The 22,569-nt window shown below is 41.9% G+C and overlaps 1 protein-coding gene across 6 annotated transcripts in view; it reads right to left on the bottom strand.

Moving 5' to 3' along the window:
• IQCH (IQ motif containing H) overlaps positions 1–22,569 on the bottom strand; it is a 189,211-nt gene that overhangs the window by 31,098 nt on the left and 135,544 nt on the right. For all 6 annotated transcript variants that reach the window (XM_047738468.1, XM_047738469.1, XM_047738470.1 and 3 more), the window contains one exon: positions 21,174–21,460. In XM_047738468.1, the coding sequence (XP_047594424.1) occupies positions 21,174–21,460 (287 nt within the window). The remainder of the gene's footprint in view (positions 1–21,173; positions 21,461–22,569) is intronic.

Here is a 22,569-nt window from a genome sequence, read left to right as displayed (position 1 = left end):
CTAGGTGGGCCTCTAGAATCTGGTTTCAGATTGCACTGTAGGAAATACACGGTGAGCATCTCCTCTGTGCCAGCCTCATGCTTTCCCACTTACCTCATTTAATCCTATTCTTGATTTTGGATTTCACTGTTAACTTCAGGAACCTAATCTCTGCACTGAATACTCCCTCACAGTTTAGATGAGCAGGGATGGCAGCCTGTACAAAAGCACTGTGAGTGGGGACGGAGAGAAGTGGATGGATTTTTAAGTGTTCAGAAGTGCCTTTGACGTGACTTGCAGGACTTCTAATGACTAGTTTGACAGGTTAATTGATTAGCTATGATGGTAAGGGAAAGACAACACTGAAGGTTAGTACTGGAAAGACCATTAAAAATCATCTAATACAATCAGTTTACTTTATAAATGGAGCGAAGTAGTTTGCCCTCGGTTACAGAGCAGGGTGTCAAAGGTGTAGGATGAGCAAACAATATGGCTCAGCTCCCAGTCATAAATCACTAGTTGATGATTGTTTGACTTACTGCTGGTGTAAAGATCATTTTGTTAAAAATAAGTAGAATGCTAGAGACATTTGCATCAAGGCCTTAAAAAGAATACGCAACGAAAATATTCATCTCAGCATTTCTTGTAAGATCGAATAATTGCAGGTGTGTGACATTTGGGTATTGATTAAAAAGATTCTGACACATCCAAGTGATGGGATAGTCTATGATGTCATCACAAAAGATAACAATTGTGAATAACTTTTGACAGCATAGGAAGATACACAAAAACAGCAAGGATATAAAGTCAGAAAGGCAACTTGACTTCAGCTTTGCAAAAATCATATTATACATAGAGGAGACTAGGTGAGACTGACAAAATGTTAACAGCCAATGGTGAATATTAGCAGAAATATTAGCAGTAAGTGCAGTTATATCTAGACTTTCATGTGTTTTCTGGAATGTACTATCTGATATGGTAGCCACTAGCCACTTGTGGTTATTGAGTTCTTAAAATGTGGTTGGTTCAGGGACACCTGGGTAGCCCAGTTAGTGAAGTGTCTGCCTTTGACTCAGGTTGTGATCCTGGGGTCCTGGGATCAAACCCCACCTAGGGCTCCCTGCTCAGTGGGGAGTCTGCTTCTCCCTCTCCCTCTGACTCTCCTCCTGCTCACTCACTCTCTCTTGAATGTGTGCACTCTCTCTTTCTCGAATAAATAAATAAATAAAATCTTTTTAAAAAATGTGGCTGGTGTAAGTAGAGATGGGCTCTAAATGTAAAATACCAGATTTTGAAGACTGAGCAGGTAAGAAAGAACACTTTAAAATATCTCATCAGTAATATTTTATACTGATTGTATGTTGAAATGATAACTCTCTGGTTATGTGGGGTTACATAAAACACATTATTAAGAATATGTTCATCTACTTTTTTGTTATACTTTTAAACAGCGCTATTAGAAAATGAAAAATTACACGTGGGTTACATTCTATTTCTATTGGATTGATTGCAAAAAAGCCCATTTTAAGCTCAGCAAGAGACAGGGCCAGTAGAAGTGTGGTGGGGAAATACTGCAGAGGCCGCAGCTTTCTCCTGCTCTGACAGGCCCTGCACTGGTTGTGGCTGCATCAGGAGGCCTGGGACAAAGCAGGCAGAACACAGGGCAGAAGGCAATCCAGAAACCATGACAACCTCATCGACCTTTAAACAAGCATGTGAGAAGCAGAAAACAGGATCAGGCAGCGGCAAGCTTGCCCACAATTGTCGCCTTCCCAGGTTCTGTGTCCTGTTTGGGCCACAAGCTCTGGGATGAAAAGGTAATATGCTCCTGTGTGGAAGGTAGGGAGAGGGTACTGAGCCCTTTTTTCCTTGGGTGCTCCAGGCAGGTGAAGGCTGCTTGCTCGCGGGACTGTGCTGGCCTCTTTCCCGTGACAGGCCAGGTGGATGGGAGACAGAGCCTGTGGATGCAGGTACAGGTACACAGGCTCACATTTTGTGACTGTTTCCACTTGGAAATAAAGTTTTTGTAGCAAAGAGTTTGGTCTCGCCAACCCTCTCTTATGGGCTTCTGGGTAGGTATGGGACTGACAGACTAATTTGTAGATCAAACAACATTTGTGGAAAAATCAGAATTTTAGGACTTGAAGGATTCATAGATGTTTTACACATTCATCTCTAGGCTTTCTGTTCTTTTTCTACATCATCTTTTTTTTTTTTTTAAGATCTTATTTATTTATTTGACAGAGAGAGATCACAAAGAGGCAGAGAGGCAGGCAGAGAGAGAGAGGAGGAAGCAGGCTCCCCACTGAGCAGACAGCCCGATGCGATGCGGGACTCGATCCCAAGGACCCTGAGATCATGACCTGAGACAAAGGCAGAGGCTTAACCCACTGAGCCACACCGGTGCCCCCATCATCTTCATTTATTGTAAGGAGAAGAACCTGAGGTCCGGACAGGCTATGTGGCTTGCAGAAGGCCCCACCTTTGATACCAGCATCTGAGGCAAATATTCCTGATCCTTGGCAGGTTGAGTCTTTGGGCCACAATTTCTTCCACTGATCACTGGGGAGGATAATCCTGACAGACCCTCCCTCACTTGTGTCCAGCTGCATCTAGAGGCTGACTAGGAATTGTGAAGATTTCTCACTCTGCAGAGAATTTTTTAAAAGACAGATTCTCCAGCCAAGGCAAGTGGGGATGAAACACTGAGAATTCACCTACTACAGGGATGGTATCAGGCCATTAGAGCAAAGCGTGATACAAGCTTACCCTTCTCAGCAGCCTGTCTTGGTTAAGGCACAGGTGCACCATCTCCCATGTAGTCCCAATATGACAGGAAGTCCACCATTGGGTTCTTTCTGGAGCAAGACCAATCCCTTTGTCAGACGCATGGGTCCCCAGAGCTATGGCTAAGCTAGAGAGGCGAGGCCACCTGCCTAGCCCCTCTGTTTGCTGGTCAGCATAGGCACGGGTAAGCCAAGATTCCCTCTGTCTTTACTGGTTTGGCTAAATACAGAGGCAAGACCTTACCACTTTAGAAGCCAAAAGTGTCATGTCACACCATCGGTGTGACATGATCTAACTTATAATTGTAAAGGGTTACTCTGGTTGTAGTGGGGAGAGGAGACCATGAGGGGCCAAGGATGGAAACAGAGAGGCCATTGCAATCAAATGGGTGAGAGATGGTGGTAGCTGGACCCGCAGAGGAGGGGAGAAGTGGTCATATTATAGATGCACTTCAAAACTGCAACCTGAAGGACTTGGTTGATGGGTTGGATGCAGAGTATGAAAGAAAGAGTAGTCAAGGATATCTTCAAGACCTTTGCCCTGAGAACATGAAAGGATGAAATTACTATGTTCTGAGTGGGGTAGACTACTAGAGGAATAGTTTCAAGGGTAAAATCAAGATTTCAGGTTTGGGCGTGTCGAGTTTGAGATGCTTTTGTTGAATATGTTTCGGAGGAAGGGATGAGATCTCAGGTATGTTTTCTCCCTTCTTGGCTGTAAAAGCAGGAGGATATGCTTGGCTAGGGTATAGGGATAAAGCAGAATCCATCCCTGCTAGGGAGGCATCTTTTTCTCTGCTATCACTTTTGGGCCTTGGGCTCAAGGCCATCCTTGTTTGAGGAGAGGCAAGGTCTACAGACCTTAGTCTACATGACCTACAGGACATGGAGCCTTCCCTAGGGCACATGCTTCTCACCGTGTTTAGGCTTGAGAAGGTTAGAGGCAGCTTGGTAGAGGAAAGAAGTGACTGCCCCTTGAGGGTAGTGGAGATTGGAGGGACCTATGCCTTGAGGGTGGCTGGTGGCCTTGCTGGAATGGCAAGAGCACTGGACCAGAGTGCTGGACCTCGCTGGGAGTGTTGGCCAGGCCCTTTGCTGTGTGACCTTAACTTTCTTCTTTCTGGGCCTCAGCTTCCTTGCATGTTAACGCAGACCTATCTGCAATGGTCTCTGTCTCTGAGGCATATTGTGAGGGTCTAGGGACTACAGGAGAAACTCTGTGAGTCTATTACTGTGGGGTCTGGCCGACTCAAATCCGTTTGGACCCTGACTTCTTCCCTGTGTCTCTGCCAGGACAGGCATAAGAACTCACTTGCTTGGCTCTTGACTTCAGTGTTTGTGCCTGCTCCTCAGAGATGGGGAGGACTTTTACCTCTTCTCAGATGCTGTTAAAAACAGGCTAGAGAATCCTGGCTGCAGAGACTGTACTGCCTTAGGGAGCTACTAAGAGATACCTCTTCCCGTGTTGACCGTCAGCAGGCAGCGCGGAGTTCCCCGGTGTAAACACCATGCATGCTACTTGATTTTAAAGAGATGGCACAGTGCACTCTAAGAATTTTCAGTTGGTAAAATATCAATGTGATGATGATATTTGGTAAGAATCGTTTGTATTATATTTTAAAAAATGAATAGGAAGGCAGAGGGGACTGCAGCGTCTTGGCATGTTGCCACCTAGTGGCAGCTGCTGGGATGGCCCAGTCTCTTGGAGAGGCTAAGGAGAGCGGTTGTTGCTAGGAATGGGGCAGTCACCCTGGGGCCCTTATCAAAAATTGAGACTCTCCGTATTCATCTTGGAGGCCTTCCCTTCTGTCCCTATTGATCCTGTTTATCCTTCTGGCCACAGTTTAAACCACAGGCTGTCTCCCAGCAACTACAGCATCCAATTTATGTTCCGCCCACCCTGGAGACTGCCTTATATGGGGCATTTAGAGTCTGTGAGGCCAGAGGCAGCAGAAAATCTGGGCCCTGACACTTAATGCTCAGGGCCCAGTAGTCCACCATGCCTAGGGCCTCCATGATTTCCAAAGGCCTTCAAAATATTTGGACTCTGGGGTGGGGGGGGAGTTACTGGTTTGCAAATATAAAAGGAAAACTACAAAGTAACCATAAATGTTTTTAAAAATATAGATGAAATTCAATATGTTGGTTAAATGGAACACAGCTCATACAGTTATATCTAAATCCTATTCCATGAGAGCACATTTTAATACATTTACTAAGACATAGGGTGATGGGCTCTCTGAAGCAAAAAATACTCAGGGCCCAGAGAGGTCTTAACCAATTCTGTCCCGCAGACCTAAAACGACCTCCATCATTCCCACATCCCCATTTTATGGATGAGACTCTGGAAGGTGAAGGCACTGAATGAGGTCCCTCAGAGGAAGAGCTGGGACCAAAGCCCAGGTTTCCGGAGTTGTGGTCCAGCGCTTTCCATGACACCTAGTCCTCAGCATTAATAGTCCAGTTTGTGGTGCCAGAAGCTTCTCTGTGACTTCGCAAGTTCTTTCAGGGTGTGTAAGGATCCAAAATGGAAAATACTGACACTTACACCTGTACCATCAGCAACTCTGTGGATGTTTTTCACTTTTGTTAAAAACCCAACATTTTAATATATGCTTGCCTTTTCTGCTTCCTTTTCCAAGTTACTTCCACTACTTCTATACATTTATGATCCTTCCTCGATTACTTTTAAGACTGATGGCCTAACTAATATTTGTATTAAGGTACAGAATTACATACTCATTTCTTTTTTCTTTTTCAGTATTTCCTTATTTTTTTTTAATCATGAATTTTTAGAAGGCCATTTTCTTATTTTGACACTAGGCACTAAACTATAATAAACACGAAAACCCAATTTTTATAACCGATTACAGGTTTCTAGGACTAGTAATTGTATATGCTTCTTCCATGGCAATTCAATATAATAATCTCATACTGCAGATAGATATTCTCCTCCTTTAATTTTCATGCTATAAATGTCAGAGATGGTGAATAATTTGCTTAGTTGAGAAGTATTCCTTTAAAGTTACTACAAATAATCTCCAAAAGGCTTTTGTGTAGGTTTTCAAAGCAGAAGGCTCCTGCTTGGTAGCTCTCACTGGGGAGGATCCCTGTGCCTGGTCATGGGGACACAGAAGGCTGTGGTGTAAAGGGAGATGAAGATGAGCACACCACGCTGGGCCCGTGAGGGCAATGAGTTAGCAGTAGAGTTCGCCTGTCTTTCTCAGTTTCCTTGACATTTGCAGCACATCGGAATTTTTTTTTTTAAAAGAACCACCTCTGTTACAGAATATGTAGGCAAGAAGCAAAGGCAGTGAGAGCTATGGCCTTGAACTTGGTCTAGTCCAGCCCCCTTAAACTCTAGGCTTGAGGCTGTAAGAAGAGAAGAGACCTGGTCAGGAGCAGAATTCAGATCAGAGCTCAGAGCCCTTGACTGCAAGTCCAAGGCAAGTTTGTTTACTTTTGGGAAAATCCTAGAGAGGAGAATTAGACCGAAAGCAGGGACTCCTCTCACTCGTATTTGCATCCGACCTAATACCTACCGCAGCACTCTTGATATAAGTGTGTGCAATAACTCATTGTTGGATTACTCAATAATAAATAACACAAGGGAAAAAAAAATCTTCCCTTTAAAACACAGACAAGAGAGATACCGCATCAAACCCATAAGGATGGCTGAAATAAAAAGACAGTAACAAGTGTTGGCAAAGATACAGAGAAATTGGAAGCCCTATACATTGCTAGCAAGATTGTAAAATGGCACAGCCACTTTGAAAAAAAAAAAAAAAAACAGGTAAGCACTTTCTCAAAAAGTTAAACTTATGGTAGCCAAAAGACCCATCGATTCTACTCCTAGGTGTATAACCAGAAATGAAAGCATGCATTCGCACAAAAACTTGCACACGAATGTTCGCAGCAACACTACTTACTCATACCAGTCAAAAGGTGGAAGCAACCCAGATGTCCATCTGATGAACAGATGAACAAAATGTGGTCTGTCCATACAATGGGATATTTTTTAGGCCATTAAAAGGAACGAAGCCCTCATATCTGCTATGACATGGATGAACCTTGAAAACATTATGTTAAGTGAAAGAAGCCAGTCACAAAGGACTGCCTACTGGATGACCTATTTATATGGAATGTCCAGAACAGGGAAATCCATGGAGGCGGAAAATTGTTTCCAGTGGCTGGGGAAGAGAGGGCATGGGAAATGATTCTTCATGGGTTTCAGGATGTCTTTTTAGTGGTAAGGGAAATTGTCTAAAACTAGGTAGTGATGATGATGGTATGACTCTGAATGTACTTAGAAACCACTGCAGCGCACACTTTAAAAAGGTGAGTTTTACGGGCAAGGATATCTCAGGAAAGCGGTTATACACACACATGACACCCAGAATCCGGTCTTCAGGAGACCCGTTCTTGGAAGGATGCCTGCACAACTTGTATGGCTACTTGTCGGGATCTAGTTGAGGGTGTCAGTAATGATGGGATGAGGAAGCCTGTGACAAACCACCTTCCAAACTGTCCTCTCAATTTATCCGAGATATGCAAGTCTCTACCTCAAACAGCTTGTCCAGATGTGGGTGAAAATTATCTGCTTCCTACACTAAAGCAACATAGTGGGTGGCAAGGGTTCATGCCTCGGCCCAATGAGCAGTTGTAGGCTGGAGGGGATAACGTCTTAGCTTATGTCGAAGAGACTCAGTCAGCTCTGAGGACACAGTGCCATTTTTCTAAAATGCAGTGCACTTCTGTCTCCTCCCCACTGCAGACCTTCATTTCGTACCAGCTCTCAGACTAAGTGGGGCTGGTCATGGTCAGATCCAGAAGAGAGGCAGGGCCAGTCAAGCAAGTGGGCACGTGACATGGGAAAACTCTGAGACGTGTCCACTTCTTCCCTTCTGTTGCTCATTCCAGGGCCCTCCCAGCACCTCAGCCTGCCTTCTGCGACGTGGGGCTCCCCAGGGACACTTCCTCATCCCCATCAAGTTAATCTAATAATCCAGTACCTCCTGAGGGCTGAGTGCCAGGCAACATGTTTGTCATCACGAAACCTTTCGGATTTGGTTATCCTGCGAGCTGGCTCTGAATTCCATGACTTTGCCTTTGTTTTCTATAGACTCTGGCATTTGAAAGGTTCAGCACCCCACCATGCCAATATGCCATCTTTTTTTGATAGCGGCAGTGTTTAGAAAGCTGCCTATTTGACCATGTGGAGGATAGACTTTAGGAGACAGACTGGGGAAGTAAAAAGGAAGGGAAATTAATGTGTGTTAAGGGTCTACAATGCACAATACACTTTTGTGTTTTCTTATGTCATCCTCACAACCACCTTGTGAGGTAAGTACTAACATCCACGTTTTATAGAAGAAGAAGTGAAGGCTCAAAGAACCCAGAAACGTGCCAAGTTTCACAGCTAAGCAGCGAGGCTAGGATTACGATCTAGGTTTGCCGTACTCTGATGTCCAGGCTCTCTCCCACCCTTGATCTTGAAAATTTCTCTCGGCCTGGGAGGTAAACAAATGCTTGGTAGGCTGTGAGAGAGCACCACGATGCCAGCAGTCACTCCTAGAAACTCCACTACTTATGAGGTGGTTCTGAATCCAGAGGAAGGCCTGTGATTTACTGTGGGACTTTGGGCAAGCCACTTAACACCTTTCTGCCTCACTGTCCCCATTATTTGTCTGTAAAGCACTTTGAGAGCCTATAATAAAGGAGCTGTATAAAGACAAAGAAATATTGTCCTTCTTTGTAGGCAGAAAGCCAGGGTTCCTACCTGTGATCAATGAAAGTCCTGTGGCACTTTCCAGAAATGTACGGGTGGAGGTTTAGGGCCTTGGGAAAAATTCCAGTCAAGTAGCTGCTGACTGAAAATCACCCTGTAGTTTCACCTGAGTAAGTGTTCCTCAGTCCTAGCTTACCTGTCAGGGCTCTGCTGCTATTTCAGACCTCTGTTCCACTGAGCTTCCCCCCAGAGGCTGCTTTTAACTGACCCCCTCTGACACCATTTGTCCCTAGGTTCAGTTTCTAACAAATGAAAGGAACAGCATCGAGGGAGATCATTCCCTCCTTCCTCCTCCTCTCCTCTCTCCTTCCCCTCATCTCTTCTGAAATTCAAGGCACTCTTTCTTAATATATAGCTTATGCTCAGGAGAACGCACCAGACTGTTCATGGCAAATAAGTGTAAATTTTTAGTTTTGGCTCTACTTATATTTGATTAAGTGTGTTCTGTGATCTTCAAGCAATTTGTGGAAAATAATTGTAGAATTCATTTCTTCATATTTCCCTCATCAACAAGTGAATCAAAAAAATACAAAATATATGCATTGATGCTTCTCCCCCCAAATCTGAGGTAGCGTATTCTTTGGTATACCATAAGTCTCTAATATGAGTAGAAGTTTTATGAGTATTTCTTTGAAAAAATGCCTCTTTCTACTGAGCCTCTTTATTGATGTCTCTTCGTTCTGTACCCTTCTATTTATATAGGGCACTCAGTTGCTGCCCCAAGGGGTTCGAACACCTGCTCTTCCAGTTCAGGGAATTAATGTAGGAGAACACGGTTGTCCTTGGTGGTAATGGCCATTTTCCATGTTCTTCTTGGAGCCACATGTGCCTTGTCTCTGGAATTCCTTTGTATTTCCTGACTATTCTCTCCCTATGGGGGCTGAATTTTGTTATTTTATTTGGACTTGTATTTTGTATCGGTTCCCAACAGCCTGACCAAGTTTCACTGGGTTGGTTTGATATCATGTACGTATTAAGACATTTGTGGAGAGACATCACAAAAGGTTAAACAGTCAGACACAAATAAGTAGGTACTCTAGTCTGGGCTAGGGAGGGGGCATGCTAGGGGAAGACCCACTCTAACCAAGAAGTAGAGCTATTCCATTTATATATTTATGAGGGCCTGGAACAATAGGCAACACAGTGAATCTTATGTTTAAGAAAGCAAAATATATGTTTAAAGGAATATACATATTGTTAAAACAGTTCTATTTATGCAAAAGATTCATGTAACTTTATAAAGGTTTTCAGGGATTTTAAAGGATTTTAAGTGCTGTGTTAGACTGTACTGGTAACAGATGTTCAACGGCGTGCTTAAGTTTTTGTTTTACTGAAAAAGCAATGGATTACTTGATATTTTCTTTTTAAAAAATCATCCCAACACCACCCCATTTTAAGTATAGCTCTAATTCATTATTTCTAAGAAACATAAATGATTTAAAATAACATAAGGGCTTCTAAAGATAAGTATCACTATAGTGGAGCTAGGAGATTTTGTTTGCTAAATATTCCCTTTAGAATGCTAGTCTTTTGTGTCACTTCTTGTTCTTTTTCTATGAAGACAGATGGTGTCAGTAATTGCCTATATATTTAATTAAGTTAAAAAGCTACATAGTAAGGTTTTGGCAAAAAAGTAGGAAATTTTGTGCTATGAGCAAAGAAAGCAAAGGGAAGCAGAAATTGGTAGCATAAGACACTATTCCTCACCAAATACACATTTTGATATCCATATGTGTTGGAATGTGAGATTGCATTTCATGAATCTCATGATAAGAACAAAGGCATTTACCCTGAAAGATGAAGCCTGTAATGGAAATCTAGATGGCAGTTCTCCTACATTTTGACTGGCTAGATTGGAATGACTCTACCTGTTGTTCATATCACGTCCAATTTGGGCCCAATACTTAGCAGTCATTCTAAACTCTTCTGAGACTCAGGTTTTTGCCTGGGATTTCTCACCTAGCAGGCTAATCATTGTGAAATTATTATGGGAGGAAAAGCAGTAGCTACTTGTAGAAAGTGGTTTGGAAAACTGACTTAACCATTCTTGTGGTGTCTGTTTTCAAATGTTCCCATCCCGCGAATCCACCTTCTGGCTTAATGGCAATATGGCGCTCCCAGCTGTGGTGCTGTGTATGGGCTTGCTCATTTAAACTCTTAAAGCTTAAAAATGGCTACCACAACACTGATTTTATTCCATTTCGCTTAGTCATTAACATTTAATGATTACCTTATGTGCAGAGCACAAGGATGGAATATATTTAAAAAAAATAGGAGATGTGTTTTCTGGCTTTAAGCTGTTCAACTCAATTCAACAAGCATATTGAGGATATACAAGAGAAACATACATTTTCTTTGGTGATGGTGGTTGAGGAGGGGGAGAGACTTACAAAGAAAGTCACCATCAATTCAGTGCAGTACCACTGTGAGCATCTGCCTTGAGAGAAAGAACATAGTCTCGTCAGCCAGCTAAGTCAAGGTTTGCATCCCGGGTCTGCCACTTTGTAGCTGTGTGACCTTGAACACGTCACTCTAGCCTCAGGTTCCTCATCTGTAAATTTGGGATGATAATCATACCCACTTCTCAGGGTGTGAGGCTTAGGAATACTACATGTAAAATATATAACAGAGTGTCTGGCATGTGACAAAAATTCAATAAATAATATTATCATTAATGATTACTCTGGCCATCAATACTGTACCTGTGCTCTGAAAGGCTAGAGAATGATGTAACAATTGAAGGGGAATTAGTTAAGGCGGGTTTCCAAGAGGAGTTGAATTTTGAAACATTTTGAAAGAAGGAAAGTTGTATATAGACAGAAAAGAAAGGTTCTATATAGACAGAAAAGAAAGGAAGGGCAAGCTATAGGAATGAAGGGGGCATGTGGGAGGCAGGATGAGAATGCATTTATTGAACGTGGATGCCACCAAGCAGGTCAGCTTGCTCGTCTTGGAGAGTACTTTGGGACATGATCAATGAGAAAAGCAATTAGCGCTGCGTAGTGGGCAGGGGAAGATTCAGGATTCAGTTTTAAGAAATAGGTTAAGGCCTAGAGCAAATTACCTTGTATTTCATCAACCCAACATTATCATACAGGTAAAATTAAGTTAAAATGAATGTTAAGGACAACTTCGAAAGGGAAAATTTACCACATGATAAGTCTTGACCACAGGTGACAGCTTTAGTTTCGTGATGCTGGTGGACAAGCTGTTAAACACATGGATGTGGAGAATCTTCTGGTCTTTCTTAGCATTAGCAAGAAGCCTTTCCTTTGCTCCTACCTGCTGCCCTCCTGAGTCCTGAAGAGCTATGGTACCTCCTGAGATGTGCGGGATGCAGTGTGAGTGCCTGGATTTGCCCTCCTTTGGCAGTGTTTCTGATGATTAAAGTTAAAGACCTCAAAGTCTGCAGAGAAGTGTCTGGGCTTCCTTTGGAAGGAAGCAAGGATCTTCATGGTGAGAGTGGACGTCCGAAGTCCTGGGTGGGACAACCGGATATAAACAGAGGAACTGGGTCTCTTATATGTAGACCAACCAAAGTTCTACCCAAGAGCTGATGCTCAGGCTTGGATTCAATCTTTCTAAAGGTTAGGGTTTACAGCATAAGGGGGCTAACCCAACATGAAAGGACAGTCGCAATGGTATTATTATATATCGCAAAATTGGCCACTAGTTTACCTGCACTACCAGTGTTAAGAAATGGAATTATAATTTTACTGTAAAATTTACAGTCATCATTGCCTTTGTGCTTTCTGTAGAAGCCGCCATCATCATCATCATCATCACCATCATCATCATTACCTGTATATTACAGGTCTCTTTTACTGACATGAAGATGCAGACCTTTTAAAGGGACAGGTCTTTTACTTTAATGCTTCAAAACCCTTTGGGATCTATTTTCCCTTCACTGGGTATTAACTTGTGATTAACAGTGTGCCTATTATAGCATTAAAAAACACTGAATAATAGGCACTGCTGTTTATACCAAAGGCCTATTAAATTTTAATTTAGATATAAACTCTTAACCTTCTTATATATAAATAAAATACCTTCCCTGAAGAGAAAAAGTAAATCTCATTGAGGTCCCTTGGTGAATACCTTGTATATCTTGAAAACAGAGATAGGGAGATCTTGCAAATGAGAGTACTAGAGGGAGACTCGGGGAGAAGTATTCATTCATTCATTTAATGGATATTTTCTGTGGAGCTATTACATGCTAGACACAGTGCTGGGTGCTGGGTATACAGCAATGAATAAGAAGGAATTACAGTGTTTCTGTAGACTTCAGTTTTTCTATTCTCTGAAATAAATATATTCATTTTTGATGTTTATATATCACTTTGAGATGATGATAATGCTCACTGACTTTTAAAAATAATGCTAATTCCATTCAGATTCCATTCACAATTTGAGAACCTGCTGAGGCTCGAGTGACAGTTTTACATGTGATTATGCCGTTTGATTTAATAAGAACAGCACCTTATATCGGCTCAGCCTCTCGGAATATCCTGTGTGAAGGAGGGCAGGAACTCACCATTTGTCAAGGAGAAACACGAGGCCCCGAGAGGTCCAGTGAGCTATCTGAAGTCCCACAGCTGGCTAATGGACAGATTGGGGACAAAACCCGTTACCCGTCACGATGAAAATATTTTCAGCTATCTCTTTTTTTCGTCTTTTGGACTGATATATTTGTATGAGACTGCCTTAGGGACAGTTTTCAGAATGCGTGGGATATTCTCTGATAGACGACGTCAGGGTCTCCCTTTTTGTCTTTCCTCACAATTTGCACTGGCAACAAGTCCCACTTCCTTCTGTGGCTACCTTTTGTATCTGGGAAGGGCCCTGACTAGTTGCTTGAGGCCGTTTTTCATCTAAACTCTTTTCTTAAACATTGGATTTCCTTTCTTTTTTTTTTTTTTTTTAAGATTTATTTATTTATTTTAGGAGGATGGAAGGGGCAGAGGGAAAGGGAGAGAGAGTCACTAGCCGACTCCCTGCTGAGCACAGAGCCCCACATGGGCCACAACCCTGAGACGGTGACCCCGCCCAAAGTTAAGAGTTGGATTCTTAACTCACTAGGCCACCTGGGTGACCCTTCCTTTCCCTTTTGTAAGGAAGTAATAACTATCAGTGATCACAACAGAGATGGTTACTTTAAAAGGTCATGGTTATTTAAAAGCCAGCAAGTTTTTAATCTGGAAATTTTAGCAGAAAGCATCTTCACTGATCTGTTAAGCCACTTTCTAGAAAAAAAAGGAATCGGAGAGTGATATATAAATGCATATTTGTAAGAGGCAAGTCAGATACGATATTTGTGAAATTTAGATCCTCACTTTTACACCTATGTGTTTGTGCTTTTCTACCCCCAACCTTCACAGTATCTTTCCCACTTGGACCGCACTCTTTCTTATCTTCCTTCAAATCCTAATTATCTTTCAGCTCAAATCCCACCTACTCTGTACAGACCTTTCTTGATTGCTCCAAACAGAAGGCTATTAAACTGACATTACCTTTTTGATGTCTCTTTTATTGTTCTGTGTTGTTGTCACTTAGGTTTTTATTTGTAATTCATTTTTCAAGTCTGCCTGCCCTACTAGATTGTGAACTCCCTAAGGACAGGACTCCACTTCTTTTGCATCTTTGCAGCCTTTGTAGCACCTACTAAAATGGCTTGTACATAATAGACGCTCAGTAAATACTAGCTCTTTATTTTAGAATTTCCCAGAAGTGAGTAAGTAAGCTCAACGGACCTGGATAGTCTAAAAGCTCCAAGAGTCCATCAATCAACTGGCTATCAGGCGACTATCATTATGTTAGATATCAAGAAGAGGTAAAAAATGCAAGGTCAAGTGTATCTTCTAGAGGATTTACAAATCTCACGAAGGCAATATTAATGCCTAGGAACCAGGAAGAGTAAAAAACAATTGTGTGTGTATGTGTGTGTATCCAATGAAATTAGGTGATGGATGCGAATGAAATTAGCTTCCTCATGACAGGGAACAGACCTTGTTTATATCTCTGTTCCTTCAGCTGCTAGCATAGGGCCAGAGTAAGCCCTTGGAAAGTATTTGTTTAATGAACATGTCAGTCTGTCCTCAATCTGAAGCCTTTGGTAGATATTTCATGTCCCTCCTGGAACCCAGTGGATACTGCCCATCGAAGACCCTGGTTCCAGGTCCTATAAGGGTAATAGTTGCTGCTCTTTGTTTAAGGATTGGATCCCTCCATGGTAATATGGCACACAGCCCCTCCTCTCATCCTCAGGTGGGAAGGCCAGATTTCCAACGTGGCTACCTTGTAGCTCTGTGTATTCTGCATGGAGTCTCAGAGAGCCTGGAATGTCCCCATGCCCAGGGTCCTGGAGTCTTGGACACAAAGCCACTGGCAGGCATGGCTTTGTACTATGCTCCTACCACCTCCAAAACCCAGGGACTAGCCTTTTTCCTTTTTTTTTTTTTTTTAAATTGAAATATAGTTGGCATATGATACTATATTAGTTTCAGGTGTACAAGATCTACATTATATACATTGCTACATGCTCACTGTGATAAGCCTGGTCACCATCTGTCACTATACCAAGTTATTATAATGTTATCGACTGTATTCCCTATTCTGTACTTTATATCCCTGTGACTTATTTACTGGCCCTTTTTTCTTTTATTCCCAATGACCCTGTGTTCTGGCGGATGTTCTAAATATTTAAATATGGCTATATTTCCAAAACTTTTCCTTCGTTTTACTACCTTAGAACCTCACTCTCGTCTCCTTAAAGCTGAACAGGAATTTCCACACTCTTATCTGAAGCTGATTCACAATTGTGGGCCTGTTGTTGGTGTAACACTGTCATTTTATGTCTCTTTTTTCTGGCTCTCAGTCCTTTTTGCTTTTACCATGGTAAGTTATGGGGGCTCAGCTCGGACCAGAGAGCAAAAATGTGTGATGGATGCTGTCACCTCAGTTTTCTGCCTCTTACGTCTGTTGCAGGACATATGTGTCTGTAAGGGCATGTCTGTGAAAGTGCTTTGTAAGCTATTACATTCTATACAAATTTGTGATGATCATTATTCACATATTTTTTCTGATTACAAATATAATAATGCTTACTTTTGAAAATGCAAATGCAGAAAGCCCAAAGAACAAAATAGAAATCACTCTGTATTAGTTTTCTATTGCTGCTGTAATAAGTTGCCATAAACTTAGTTGCTTAAAGGGTCGGAAGTCAGAAGCCTCACTGGGCTAAAACCAAGGTGTCAGCAGGGCTTTATTCCTCCTGGAGGTTCTTGGGAGCATCTGCTTCCTTGCCTTGTCTGTCTTCTGGAGGCTCTCTGCATTCCCCGGCTCACGGTCACTTCCTCTATTTTCAAAGCTAGTAGAACCCCTGGGGTTACATGGGCCACCTGCATAGTCCGGGCTGATCTTCCCCTCTCAAGATCCTCAAGTTCATCACATACACATGTTACTGCATATGGTGACATTCACAGACTTCAGGGCTTAGAACGTGGTCCTCTTTGGGGGCCATTGCTCTGCCTACTACACCCTCAGTCCTCCAATCCAGAAAGAATGACTTGTAGCTTCTTAGTATATTTCTTTTGGTTCTTCTTTGTTCTGCATATATGTGTTTTTTCTTTTTATAGAATGGGTATCATGTTTCATGTCTTGTTTTGTAACCTACATTTCACCTTCCAACTATTCTTTTTTTTTTTTTAAGATTTTATTTATTTGAGAGAGAGACAGCGAGAGAGAGCACGAGAGGCGAGAAGGTCAGAGGGAGAAGCAGACTCCCCATGGAGCTGGGAGCCCGATGCAGGACTTGATCCCGGGACTCTGGGATCGTGACCTGAGCTGAAGGCAGTTGCTTAACCAACTGAGCCACCCAGGCACCCCCCCCCCGCCCTTTTTTAAAGATTGATTTATTTGAGAGAGAGAGAGAGAGAGTGAGCGAGAGCAGGAGAGGCAGAGGGAGAGAGAATCTCAAGTGACTCCATACTGAGTGCAGAGCCTGACACAGACCTGATCTCACTGCTGAGATCATGACCTGAGCCGAAATCAAAAGTGAGATGCTTAACCAGCTGTGCCATCCAGGTGTCCCCAGCTTTCAACTATGCTATAAATAGCTTCCTGTCAAATATTCTTCAAAAACCTGATTTCTATTGTTTTCATAGCATTCAATTCTATTGCTCTAACATAATTTGCTTAACAAATTATCTACTATTGGAATTTAGGCTGTTAGAAAATTTTTGCTGTCCTTAGTAATGCGCTGGTTAGCATATGCATACGTAAACCTTTGTGGTCGTGTCCTTGTGATATTTCTAAAAAGCAGATTCCTCTTCTTCTTAGTATTAATTTTGAGCACAAAAGTAAGTACCATGAAAATATTATTGAAATACATAATTTTTGAATGGAAAGTTTTCTAAGAAGTCAAATAAGTAAACCTACTCACTTCATAGCCGAGAAAACTGAGGCTAAGAGAAAGAAAGAGATAAGATTAAAATAATACAGTAATTTAGAAAAAAGAGCTAGATTCGACTATTTGAAACTTTAGTATGACAAAGAGTATTACAAATAAAACACAAATGACAGGGTTCTGTGTCCAAGTACAGGAGGTGCATGGGTGGGGCACAGATGTGGCAGGTGAAGAAGACAGCAGAATTGGTTGGGAGATTGGTACACTGAACAAACAAATAAATCGAGCAAAGAAGCATATAATATATTGAGGGTAAAGAGGCTCAGATTTCTCGCTGTTGGAGAAGGTACTTATTTTTAAGTGTGGAAAAGGGGAAGTCTAGAAAGATTCCTGAAGTGCTGGATTGATATTAGAGATATTGGCAGAAATGCATGGATTTAAAATATATACGCACTGATAGATATAGGAATAGTTATAGGTACATTCATTTGTGTGTCTGTGTGTGTGTGTGTATGATCCATATATAATACATGTACTTCTGAGCTCTGTCCACTGAGAGCGACTAGAAGCAGTGACACTTCAGTAGCAATGCCTATACCAAGCCCAGATCTTAATACCATCTTCCACCGCAAGGACCCAAGGCTCTTGGGTTGATCCTAGGTCCGTGGCAGGGAGAATGTAAGATGAACCTGGACCATCCCTTTGTGATAGAAAGTAAGACATGCTCAAAGAATGATGGGGACATGTCCAAAGAACACAAGAGTCACCCTGAAGTTCTCCCAGTAGTCAAATCTGGAACACTTTGAGCATCAAAATATTGAGAACATCAAAATACAACTAAAGAACGTAGAAACTGACACATTCAAACTGGTATAATTACATATATGAAGATATACATAAATGAAAGATGGAAAGGAAAAAACTGTTGTTTGCAATATATTGCCAATTAATAAATATAGAAAGCATGATAGAAAGTCACCACTATATGGGGCACCTGGGTGGCTCAGTGGGTTAAGCCTCTGCCTTCGGCTCAGGTCATGATCTCAGGGTCCTGGGATTGAGTCCCACATCGGGCTCTCTGCTCAGTGGGGAGCCTGCTTCCCTTCCTCTCTCTCTGCCTGCCTCTCTGCCCACTTGTTATCTCTGTCTGCCAAATAAATAAATAAAACCCTTAAAAGAAAAAAAGAAAATTACCACTATCACAATGATGGCGGACTCAGGAGAAAGTTGGCAGTGGCTGCTAAGTTTCATGGGCGGAAATTTGACGAGGAATGAAATATTGGTGTACTCTTGGAACGCCTTTTTACAAAATATTACTAATCAATGACAAAGGAAAAAATAATGATTTTATGATGGAGAAACATGGCTGGAAAAAAGAAGGAAAAGCCACAAATGACAATCTAGAAGAGCGCATTTGTAACTTGTATAACAAAGGATAAGAGTTGCTTATGTAAAAAGAGCTTCCACAAATCAACATTTTCATTATAGTCCAATTTAAGTGGGATAAAAGATATGATAAGGGAATTAAGACAAAATACATTAAAATACAACAAATGAGATATGCATCATCACTGAAAATCAAAGAAATACTGAGGAAGACAAGATAACATTTCCCCCCATCAGACTGGCAAAAATGAGATGATAATGCGCTAGTATCTTCATTGATAACACAAAGCTTGCCAACTAGGAAAGAAACTAAGGTGCTTTCTGAAGTGATGGTACTTGCAAAATGGCTAGAGTATTCCAGTGATTTTTGCAAAAGAAATTTTCATTATATACATTACATTTATTATAAATAAAAATTTAATATATTTATTTATATATTCTTATGTATTTATTATTCATACTTTTATTATATATAATCATATCATTTTATGTATATTTGTGTGTATTTTATTATTTTACATATATATCTATATACCTATATACACTCACACTGAGCTAATCTACTTCCCTTGCCAATGTAAAAACACCCTTTGGTGTAATCACTGAGCACTTCTTCCAATGCTGTTCTATTGAAAATTGTAACACAAATAACTGTATATTCAGGTATTAACAGGAAGGGACAAGGAGAGGTCATAATATGATAAAATCACAGAATCATGGGTTAGTATTTATTTATCTCATCCATAAGTTGATGCCTGAATTCATTCTCTAAAAGTCTTGGCACCACATCTAGTATCTGCTAGAATATCTGTTGTTCCTTCCTTCCATCCGTTCTTCCTTCAACACATATTTACTGAACACCTGCTGTGGACCAGGGCAGAAATATTGCTGAGAATTGAGTGGGGAGCAAAAGAGACCTTGTACAAAAAAGAGAATTGAGTGGGGAGCTTACAGTCTACGGAGGGAGGTAGCTGTAATCAGATAATCATATAAATACGTTTAAAATTATAAGTAAGCTAAAGTGGTGGGGAAGGAGAGGTACTCGGTGATATAAGAATTCAAAAGAGGGAAACTAGACTTTGTCAGGGAGGTCGGGAAGCCTTCCCTAAGAAAGCATGGCTCGAGCTGAAATCTGATTGGTGGAAAGGGGGTTACTAGGTGAAAAAGAAGAGGCAAGAACATTTTGGGCAGAGGGCCAGCGCATGTAAAGGCCCTGTGGTAGGAAGTAGTATGATGAGTAAGGGAACTGAGAGAGGCCAGTGTGGTTGGAAGAGAGAAAAAGAGGGGAGTTAGGTGAGAAAAGGCCAGCAGGGCACATGGGACCAGCCAAGGTAAGGTTGGGACTTTAATCCCTGAAGTCCAGAAGGTTAGTAAACCCAGAGAGAGGTCCAGCTCTGTGTTTGAACATCCCTCTCCCTGCCCTGCCATTTTCCCCATACCAAACTTGAATAAATAAAAACCACAAGAAACAGTCCCCGTAGTTCCATCCTTCTACTGCCCCAGGGATCACAGATTGAATCCTCCTTTCTCATGACAAATGTTTGGGGAGGGAAGCCTTCCCTGCTTCCCTGCCACCAGCTCTTCCACCAGAGGGCATTGTTTCTGTCCTCCCTCCGCCCCAGGTAGATTTCTGGATGCCCTTCAGTTTGTCCTTTCTCTCTCCATGTGCGGGCCTGAGAAAGGAATGCAGAAATGATCAAGGGCCCAGGAAGGCAAATGGAAAATGATTATTGAGCAAGCTGAACGCTGCCCAAAACATAAACTCTCACTTTGAAACCATCATCTGAATGAAATGGAGACCCATAAAACTGAGGATAATGAATATGAAACAACTAAAGTGCATTTACAACGTTGGGCGGAGAGGGAGGACAGAGGCCATTTCACCCTGTTGATGGAGGTCTGGTCACCCAGCACTTACAGAGGTAGAACTCAACGTTTTTAAAACAGAGTCCTGTGAAGTCATACTGAATCTAAACATTATAATTTTGGCGGGAGTGGTGAGAAGCAAAGCAAAACAGGCTAAAGTCATCTAGACCATTCTACGTCAGAGCCACACAAGTGCATATGAAGAATCTTACAGATGAAATATTGAATAAATAAAAGTCTGTTATACAATGATAACAACATATAGTATGTTATCTATAAAAAGTTTTAAAACAGTAAAATGAAACTATCGCTTATGGGTTCCTCCGTGTGTTATCAAAGCCTAAAGATGTGGAAAGGAGTCAGAGCCCAGTTATAAGCCTGTGGCTGCCTCTGGGAGGAGGAAGGGCCACATTACGAGTGGCAAGAAGCATACAGGACTGGAGGTAGTATCGGTACCGCTTTATTTCTTAAGCTGAGTGGGGGCATGGGATGTTTATTACATTACTATTATGGCCTTTTTATATTGATGAAATATGTCTATCCCAATACATTTTTAAGGAAGAAACAATGGACAACTTAAGTAGCTGGTGAACTACTGATAAGAAAAGGAATGGAAACGAGGACTCTCTTAACCCCTTTCTAGTGACTGACGTTCTATTTAAGCACAAGTTTTAGACAAGCTCAATCCCTGGATGGCATAAAATAGTCTCACGATAAGACACAGGCAGAACCCTAGTGGACAGAATCGAGGCCCTATCGAATGAGCTACGTGGGATGAGTTCTAGTCACTGAAATTCCAGCAGTACCCGAACGAGAAGATCCTGGGCACAGACCCTATGCGGAATTTACAGAGGCAGCTCCTCCGAGGAGCACTGAGTCTCAGCAAGACGCTGATACTCCCAGTAGATTAGGTGCAGACGGTATGGAGTCTACATATTTTGTATTTCACGAGGCATCAACTTACCTGTTGTTCCAGGGTGGTTGGATCAATAAATGTCACCAGATCTATAGAAAAGTAACCAACCACATTTTTCATTTTACAAGCATTTCCAATCTTGAGGCACAAAGAGCAGAGGAGTTGGGGATCCACTGAGGTCTGAGGCATGGTGGTACCAGTAGAGACGAAGGGGCCTTCTGCATGGAGCTGGTCACCTGTGGACAGCACTCTGATTTCTCCATTGGGCTCAATCAGCATGTCCACCGTCAGGTTGGTGACACTTTCTGCAGGTGGGTACGCTTCCATCGTGCCTCCTGGTGGGAAAAGCATGGAGTAGGTGAAAAGGTGGGCCCATGTGATTGTGTCCACGTAGCACAGGAGGAAAAATCTCGGGCTTTGGCAGATGGACTTGGGCTCAGATCCTGCATCTGCCATGTCTTGTGAGACTTTGGGCAAATAGTTTCAATTCTCTGAACTTCCTTTTTCGTCATCTATAAAATGGGGATAATAAAACCTACCTCACCAGATTGTTGTGAATCTTAGAGATACTCTCTATATAGTATTTATTCCAGTACTTGGCATATACTAGGATTCAATGAATGTCAGGTTTCATTCGCCATAAAGACACCATAAGATCATCAAGGCTGTGCCTATTCATAACATACAGAGTGGACCCAAGGACCATAGGCAAATCCCTCAGGGGAAATGAACTGCCCATTGTCCACATTTATAGCTTGATGACAAGTGCTCTTTCTGTTCAACTTCACTGCTTTTAAAAAAACTTTTATTTTTAAGGATTTTATTTATTTATCTGACAGAGAGAGACACAGAGACTGAGGGAACCCAAGCAGGGGGAGCAGGAGAGGGAGAAGCAGACGTCCCGCCGAGCAGGGAGAGCAAGGTAGGGCTCCATCCCAGGACATGACCTGAGCCAAGGGCAGCCACTTAACGACTGAGCCACCCAGGCTCCGAATTTCACTGTTTTTTGAAGTTTCAATAGGTTAGGACTTTTATCCGGAATAGGAGAACACTGACTCTTACGTCAAAGCACTCCTACGCCACTCCAATTGTCAGGCTTTTTTTTTTTTTTTAAATGTGGAGTGCAGGAGATGCTGTCATTCTTGAAGAAGGGTCCCTACTGATAATAAAAGCTTTACAATTACTCATACTTTCCCTTTTGCTCTGAAAAACAGAAATCACAGAGGCCAAGCTGATGCTCAGCCACAGCAACGATATGAGACCAGGCTAATTTTGCGAGTCAGCTTAGTCATGTCCACAGAACATACACGGCCCTGATATTTAGTTGTAGGCCCCACAAAAATCTTACTGTCTATATACCTTGTATAGAAGAAAAATTTTAGTATTACTTATAAAGAATAAGATAGCATAACTTAAAAGTAAAAACAAGGAAGCGTTCCCTAGA

The sequence above is a fragment of the Lutra lutra genome, chromosome 7 (assembly GCF_902655055.1).
Source record: "Lutra lutra chromosome 7, mLutLut1.2, whole genome shotgun sequence".
NCBI lineage: Eukaryota > Metazoa > Chordata > Mammalia > Carnivora > Mustelidae > Lutra > Lutra lutra.
Note: the sequence above shows the minus strand (reverse complement) of the source record. Positions and strands in the feature narration are given on the sequence as shown.